At 45.2% G+C, this 8,568-nt stretch overlaps 1 protein-coding gene across 1 annotated transcript; it reads left to right on the forward strand.

The window, feature by feature from the left end:
* Positions 1–1,674: 1,674 nt before the first annotated feature.
* Positions 1,675–2,441, forward strand: LOC135098807 (chorion peroxidase-like). The gene is made up of 3 exons (XM_064001199.1): positions 1,675–1,680; positions 1,755–1,987; positions 2,201–2,441. Exons 1-3 carry the CDS (start codon positions 1,675–1,677, stop codon positions 2,424–2,426), a joined length of 465 nt encoding a protein of 154 aa, XP_063857269.1. The 3' UTR covers positions 2,427–2,441.
* The last annotated feature ends 6,127 nt before the right edge of the window (positions 2,442–8,568 follow it).

An 8,568-nucleotide genomic window follows, 5' to 3' on the forward strand; every position in this document is an offset into this window, starting at 1 on the left:
ACTTGTAGCCCTTGTGTTCTTATGTGAATCTCTACCCACAATGCAATATCCCACGTGATCACATTCCAGGGGCACGGCAGGTCCCCGGCACGCCTGCCTGGTTCATGGCCGCATCACACAAGACCAAGGTTGTAGCCAAGAACATCTCCAGAATTGCTCTCATCTCAGAGGAGGCGACCAAATACACCGCACAACAGTGAGTCTTGACTCCTGGTGCCACCTTACCATCTCACACCACACTCTGGGAAACTTGTGCAGGAGATAGGAGGAAGGCACAGGAGGAGATTACAAAGAGACAAGCTTGAGTTAGGCTTTAAAAGGGAGATAGGGATGATCAGAGTGTTTAGTGGTGGGTCTTCAATTCTGAAAAGGTAGCACTTAACAAAAGCAGGAAACTGAGAGATTTGAAAAGAAGATAGAAGGAAGGTACAGGAGGAGATTACAAAGAGACAAGCTTTAAAAGGGAGATAGGGATGATCAGAGTGTTTAGTGGTGGATCTTTAATTCTTAAAAGGTAGCAATTCACAAAAACAGGACATTGAGAAAGATTTGAAAAGGAGACAGAAAGAAACCATACAGATTGAGATAAGCCTGAGTTGAAATTTTGAGTTTCTAGCACTTCCAGCTTTCAACACCCCCCTATCCCTCCCTGCTTCAAGATTCCAGCTGGAGAGAGACCAGGTGAGCTATGGCCTGCCTACAGCTGATGTGCCAAACTGAGGGCGCTGGTGGGGCCGACCTTTGGCTGTCTAATCAGCAGACAGTTCCACTACCTGAGACAAGGCGACCGCTATTGGTATGAGAATGACATCCCCCATCCTCATTCACTAAAGGTATGTGTGTGTATGTATGTGTGTATGTGTGTGTGTGTGTGTGTGTGTGTGTGTGTGTGTGTGTGTGTGTGTGTGTGTGTAAGAAGAGAGCCTTGGCAGGAGAAAATACAGAAATAGGCAGGGAGTTCCATAGTTTACCAGTGAATGGGATGAAAGATTAAGAACACTGTTGATTCTTGCATTAGTGAGGTAGACACAAGCTAGGAGAAATGCAGAAACAAGCAGGGAGTTCCAGAGTTTATCAGTGAAAGGGATGAAAGATTGAGAACACTGGGTAATTCTTGCATTAGTGAGGTAGACAAAGACTGAAAGAAATGCAGAAACAGACAGGGAGTTCCAGAGTTTACAGCAGAACAAAGACCCCTAACTGTACCCAAAGCAGCAAATAGGGAGCCTTAAACTGTACCATACTTTCAAGAAGGACCCTGAACTTTACCATACATTAAAAAGAAACCTTTAAATAATACCATATATTTAGGAAGGGAGCCCTGAACTGTACCATGCATTCAGAAACACAGCCGAAACCGAACCACACTTTCAGAACAACTGTACGAGCTCCGCAAGACAAGCCTGGCTCGGGTGATCTGCGACAACAGTGACAAGCTACAGTACGTCCAGCCCAAAGTAATGCTGGAGGCCGACTCTTTCCTGTAAGTAATGCCTTGTCACTGTCGGCATTGCTATTTAGTGACCCAAGGAGTGAATGAATATGAATAAGAAAACTTTTGAAGATAGGCTAGTATATCTATGTTATTATTATCATTGTTATTTATAAAAGGTAGAGTACATCTTCTTCTTTCTACTGGGGGCTAAAAGAGTGTGTAGAGTGAAGGGGGTCAATATGAAAGTCAGGTGCCTTGTCTTGCATCTCTCTTCAGGGGAGACAATCTTGGTATAAGTATGTTAAATTCAATATAAAAGAAGCCACATACTTTTCTCAAACCCTCCCCAGTGGCTTGGCAGAGGAGAGAACAGATCAACCAAGCGACGTCCTTCACTGACGGGTCGGTGATCTACGGGTCCAGCAAGGAGGAGAGCGACGAGCTGCGTGCCTTCTCTGGCGGCCTCCTCAAGGTGCAGCGCTGCCCGGCAAACACCCAGATTCTTACGGCCGACACCAACCAAATTGACTGCAAGACCTCAGGAAGATTCAAGTATGTGTTTGTGTGATAGATGAGTGCATTAGTTAGTGAAAGGGTTATTCAGAGCCTTACACTGATGTATTTGAGGTGAACATGACAACCAGATTGACTGCAAGACCTCAGGAAGCTTCAGTAAACTTCTAACATTATTCATTGGCTTGTCTAATTAACTTTGGTCAATATCTACTTCCAGACCAAGCATTAACAAACCATCATCTCTCACAGGTGTTTCAAATCCGGTGATGTGCGGGTGAATGAACACATCGGTCTGGCCGCAATGCACCAGCTGTTCGTCAGGGAGCACAACCGCATTGCCGTCTTGCTTTCGGACCTCAATGCCCACTGGACTGACGAGCAAGTGTTCCAAGAGGTGTGCAGGATTGTGGGAGCAACTCTGCAGCACATCACCTACACTGAGTTCCTCCCCTCTATTCTTGGCCAGGTATTCTAATATAATAGTTAAAACCATCAACAGGATCAGGAAGAGGGAGATGAAGAGAGGAGTGAGGAGAGGAGCCAGGAGATAGTGGTCAAGAGCCTCAGGTGTGGGCTGGACACTCATCCTAACCTCCTCCTTGCCTCCTCCTCACATCCATCCCAATATCACTGTTCTCTTACTTCATATCTCTTCATTTCTTCCCTGCAGTCTCCTTTCTAAAACTTTATTCATTCAAGAAAAGTTATATTAAATAGGTCTTTGTCTGGATTGTGTATGTACACACACACACACACACACACACACACACACACACACACACACACACACACACACACACACACACACACACACACACACACACACACACACACAATGTTACTTCCTCAGCATTGACCAGAGAGAGAGAGAGAGAGAGAGAGAGAGAGAGAGAGAGAGAGAGAGAGAGAGAGAGAGAGAGTTGAATGCTTGAAGTCATAATTATTCCTCTTCCTCTTCCTCCTCCTCTTCTTCCTCCCTCCTCCTCCTCCTCCTCCTCCTTCTCCTTCTCCTTCTCCTCTTCCTCTTCCATTTATTACAAGAAATATTACTATCACTATTAACTTCCTCCTCCTCCTCCTCCTCCTCCTCCTCCTCCTCCTCCTCCTCCTCCTCCTCCTCCTCCTCCTCCTCCTCTTCTTCTTCTTCTTCCTCCTCCTCCTCTAATTACTTACTAAATGTATTAATTACTCTAATATTTTCTTTCTTTTAAGTTAAGAAAAGGTTAAGAAAAAGAAAGAAAATATTAGAGTAATTAATACATTTAGTAAGTAATTAGAGGAGGAGGAGGAAGAAGAAGAAGAGGAGGAGGAGGAGGAGGAGGAGGAGGAGGAGGAGGAGGAGGAGGAGAGGTGTGTGTGTGTGTGTGTGTGTGTGTGTGTTTTCCTTATTTTAGTTATCTCCTCCCTGTAAGTTGTAAGTTTTGCCAGAACAGTGTTCTTTGCAAGTGTTCTGCTTTAAATCCTGACATGCTTACTGCACCAACCTTTCTTGTGCTGTCAATGTTTTCTTTGTTGCCAGGAGGAGAAGGTGAAAGAGCGTCCCATCACAGACACCTTCTATGCTCCCTTCGACCTTTACAAGCCCAACAAGTTTGACCAGGTGCTGAAGGGCCTCATCAGCTCCCACGCCCAAAATGAGGACACAGCCATCTCAGACTCCATGACCAATAAGATGTTTGAGGATGAGAAGACTGGTATGTACTTGGGTGTGTGTGTGTGTGTGTGTGTGTGTGTGTGTGTGTGTGTGTGTGTGTGTGTGTGTGTGTGTGTGTTTTCACCTGCTTGAAATCATAAACTGAGATTGCAAGGAATATACATCTATTAAGTCTCTCTCTCTCTCTCTCTCTCTCTCTCTCTCTCTCTCTCTCTCTCTCTCTCTCTCTCTCTCTCTCTCTCTCTCTCTCTCTCTCTCTCTCTCTCTCTCTCTCTCTCTCTCTCTCTCTCTCTCTCTCTCTCTCTCTCTCTCTCTCTCTCTCTCTCTCTCTCTCTCTCTCTCTCTCTCTCTCTCTCTCTCTCTCTCTCTCTCTCTCTCTCTCTCTCTCTCTCTCTCTCTCTCTCTCTCTCTCTCTCTCTCTCTCTCTCTCTCTCTTTTTATCGTCTCCGTTTTAATGGTTTGTGATTGGTGGTGGTGGTGATTGTCTGTCTGTCTGTCTGTCTGTCTGTCTGTGTATACCTGCCTGCTTCCGTGTTTATCTGTGTGTCTAGTGATTCTGTCTGTCTGTCTGTCTGTCTGTCTGTCTTTGTCTAGTGGTGGTGTCTGTGTCTGTCTGTCTGTCTAGTGGTGGTGGTGGTGGTGGTGGTGTTGTGTCTGTCTGCTTGTGGTGGTGGTGGTGGTGGTGGTGGTGGTAACAGGAAAGCCTGACAAATTATACCACATATTACTTCCTCAGCATTGACCAGAGAGAGAGAGAGAGAGAGAGAGAGAGAGAGAGAGAGAGAGAGAGAGAGAGAGAGAGAGAGAGAGAGAGAGAGAGAGAGAGAGAGAGAGAGAGAGAGAGAGAGAGAGTTGAATGCTTGAAGTCATAATTATTCCTCTTCCTCCTCCTCCTCCTCTTCTTCCTCCCTCCTCCTCCTTTTCCTCCTCCTTCTCCTTCTCCTTCTCCTCTTCCTCTTCCATTTATTACAAGAAATATTACTATCACTATTAACTTCCTCCTCCTCCTCCTCCTCCTCCTCCTCCTCCTCCTCCTCCTCCTCCTCCTCCTCCTCCTCCTCCTCCTCCTCCTCTTCTTCTTCTTCTTCCTCCTCCTCCTCTAATTACTTACTAAATGTATTAAATACTCTAATATTTTCTTTCTTTTAAGTTAAGAAAAGGTTAAGAAAAGAAAGAAAATATTAGAGTAATTAATACATTTAGTAAGTAATTAGAGGAGGAGGAGGAAGAGAAGAAGAGGAGGAGGAGGAGAGAGGAGGAGAGAGAGAGAGGTGTGTGTGTGTGTGTGTGTGTGTGTGTGTGTGTGTGTGTGTGTGTGTGTGTGTGTGTGTTTTCCTTATTTTAGTTATCTCCTCCCTGTAAGTTGTAAGTTTTGCCAGAACAGTGTTCTTTGCAAGTGTTCTGCTTTAAATCCTGACATGCTTACTGCACCAACCTTTCTTGTGCTGTCAATGTTTTCTTTGTTGCCAGGAGGAGAAGGTGAAAGAGCGTCCCATCACAGACACCTTCTATGCTCCCTTCGACCTTTACAAGCCCAACAAGTTTGACCAGGTGCTGAAGGGCCTCATCAGCTCCCACGCCCAGAATGAGGACACCGCCATCTCAGACTCCATGACCAATAAGATGTTTGAGGATGAGAAGACTGGTATGTACTTGGTGTGTGTGTGTGTGTGTGTGTGTTTTCACCTGCTTGAAATCATAAACTGAGATTGCAAGGACTATACATCTATTAAGTCTCTCTCTCTCTCTCTCTCTCTCTCTCTCTCTCTCTCTCTCTCTCTCTCTCTCTCTCTCTCTCTCTCTCTCTCTCTCTCTCTCTCTCTCTGTCACCCTTTCTTCTCCGTTGGGCTCCTCCGATCACAATCTCATATCTTTATCTTGTCCTATCACTCCAATCCCTCCTCAGGATCCCCCTAAGCGAAGGTGCCTCTGGCGTTTGCCTCTGCAAGTTGGGGGGACCTGAGGCGGTATTTTGCTGATTTTCCTTGGAATGACTACTGCTTCCGTGTCAGAGACCCGTCTTTGTGTGCTGAGCGCATAACAGAGGTGATAGTGTCTGGCATGGAGGCGTACATTCCTCACTCTTTTTCTCGTCCTAAACCTTCTAAACCTTGGTTTAACACAGCTTGTTCTCGTGCTATACATGATAGAGAGGTGGCCCACAAAAGGTACTTAAGCCTTCCTTCACCAGAATCTTGTGCACTTTATATTTCTGCCTGGAACCATGCCAAGTCTGTTCTCCAACTAGCCAAAAGCTCCTTCATTAACAGAAAATGTCAAAACCTTTCAAGATCTAACTCCCCTCGTGATTTCTGGCATCTAGCCAAAAATGTCTCCAATAACTTTGCTTCTTCTTCTTTCCCTCCTCTACTTCAACCAGATGGCACCACTGCTATCACATCTATTTCTAAAGCTGAACTCTTTGCTCAAACCTTTGCTAAAAACTCTACCTTGGACGATTCTGGGCTTGTTCCTCCCTCTCCTCCACCCTCTGACTACTTCATGCCACGTATTAAAATTCTTCGTAATGATGTTTTCCATGCCCTCGCTGGCCTAAACCCTCGGAAGGCTTATGGACCTGATGGGGTCCCTCCTATTGTTCTCCGAAACTGTGCCTCCGTGCTTGCACCTTGCCTAGTCAAACTCTTTCAGCTCTGTCTGTCAACATCTACCTTTCCTTCTTGCTGGAAGTTTGCCTACATTCAACCTGTTCCTAAAAAGGATGACCGCTCTAATCCCTCAAACTACCGTCCTATTGCTTTAATTTCCTGCTTATCTAAAGTTTTTGAATCTATCCTCAACAGGAAGATTCTTAAACATCTATCACTTCACAACCTTCTATCTGATCGCCAGTATGGGTTCCGTCAAGGCCGCTCTACTGGTGATCTTCTGGCTTTCCTTACTGAGTCTTGGTCATCCTCTTTTAGAGACTTTGGTGAAACTTTTGCTGTTGCCTTGGACATATCAAAAGCCTTTGATAGAGTCTGGCACAAAGCTTTGATTTCCAAACTACCCTCCTACGGTTTCTATCCTTCTCTCTGTAACTTCATCTCAAGTTTCCTTTCTGACCGTTCTATTGCTGCTGTAGTAGACGGTCACTGTTCTTCTCCTAAATCTATTAACAGTGGTGTTCCTCAGGGTTCTGTCCTGTCACCCACTCTCTTCTTATTATTCATTAATGATCTTCTAAACCAAACTTCTTGTCCTATCCACTCTTATGCTGATGATACCACCCTGCACTTTTCCACGTCTTTTCATAGATGTCCAACCCTTCAGGAGGTAAACATATCACGCAGGGAAGCCACAGAACGCCTGACTTCTGATCTTTCTAAAATTTCTGATTGGGGCAGAGCAAACTTGGTATTGTTCAATGCCTCAAAAACTCAATTCCTCCATCTATCAACTCGACACAATCTTCCAGACAACTATCCCCTCTTCTTCAATGACACTCAACTGTCCCCCTCTTCTACACTGAACATCCTCGGTCTGTCCTTTACTTATAATCTGAACTGGAAACTTCACATCTCATCTCTAGCTAAAACAGCTTCTATGAAGTTAGGTGTTCTGAGACGTCTCCGCCAGTTTTTCTCACCCCGCAGCTGCTAACTCTGTACAAGGGCCTTATCCGTCCATGTATGGAGTATGCTTCACATGTCTGGGGGGTTCCACTCATACTGCTGTTCTAGACAGGGTGGAATCAAAAGCTTTTCGTCTCATCAACTCCTCTCCTCTAACTGACTGTCTTCAGCCTCTCTCTCACCGCCGCAATGTTGCATCTCTAGCTGTCTTCTACCGCTATTTTCATGCTAACTGCTCTTCTGATCTTGCTAACTGCATGCCTCCCCTCTTTCCGCGGCCTCGCTGCACAAGACTTTCTTCTTTCTCTCACTCCTATTCTGTCCACCTCTCTAACGCAAGAGTTAACCAGTATTCTCAATCATTCATCCCTTTCTCTGGTAAACTCTGGAACTCCTTGCCTGCTTCTGTATTTCCACCTTCCTATGACTTGAATTCCTTCAAGAGGGAGGTTTCAAGACACTTATCCACCAATTTTTGACCACTGCTTTGACCCTTTTAAGGGACTGGCATTTCAGTGGGCATTTTTTTTATTAGATTTTTGTTGCCCTTGGCCAGTATCCTTCCTACATAAAAAAAAAAAACACACACACACACACACACACACACACACACACACACACACACACACACACACACACACACACACACACACACACACACACACACACACACACACACACCTCCCGCTGTTTTATCGTCTCCGTTTTAATGGTTTGTGATTGGTGGTGGTGGTGATGTCTGTCTGTCTGTCTGTCTGTCTGTCTGTGTATACCTGCCTGCGTCCGTGTTTATCTGTGTGTCTAGTGATTCTGTCTGTCTGTCTGTCTGTCTGTCTTTGTCTAGTGGTGGTGTCTGTGTCTGTCTGTCTGTCTAGTGGTGGTGGTGGTGGTGGTGGTGTTGTGTCTGTCTGCTTGTGGTGGTGGTGGTGGTGGTGGTAACAGGAAAGCCTGACAAATTATACCACATATTACTTCCTCAGCATTGACCAGAGAGAGAGAGAGAGAGAGAGAGAGAGAGAGAGAGAGAGAGAGAGAGAGAGAGAGAGAGAGAGAGAGAGAGAGAGAAACACTTGAATGCTTCAAGTGTTTCATACACAGACAGACAGACAGACAGACAGACAGACAATCACCACCACCACCACCAATCATAAACCATTAAAACGGAGACGATAAAACAGCCGGAGGTGTGTGTGTGTGTGTGTGTGTGTGTGTGTGTGTGTGTGTTATTATTATTATTGTTATTCTCTTGTCAAGGAAACTATTATTACAACACATCAGAGAGAGAGAGAGAGAGAGAGAGAGAGAGAGAGAGAGAGAGAGAGAGAGAGAGAGAGAATATTCATAAATTTTTCAAAACATTCTTCTGTACTGTGTGTGTGTGTGTG

Source organism: Scylla paramamosain, unplaced genomic scaffold (assembly GCF_035594125.1).
Source record: "Scylla paramamosain isolate STU-SP2022 unplaced genomic scaffold, ASM3559412v1 Contig82, whole genome shotgun sequence".
NCBI classification, from domain to species: domain Eukaryota; kingdom Metazoa; phylum Arthropoda; class Malacostraca; order Decapoda; family Portunidae; genus Scylla; species Scylla paramamosain.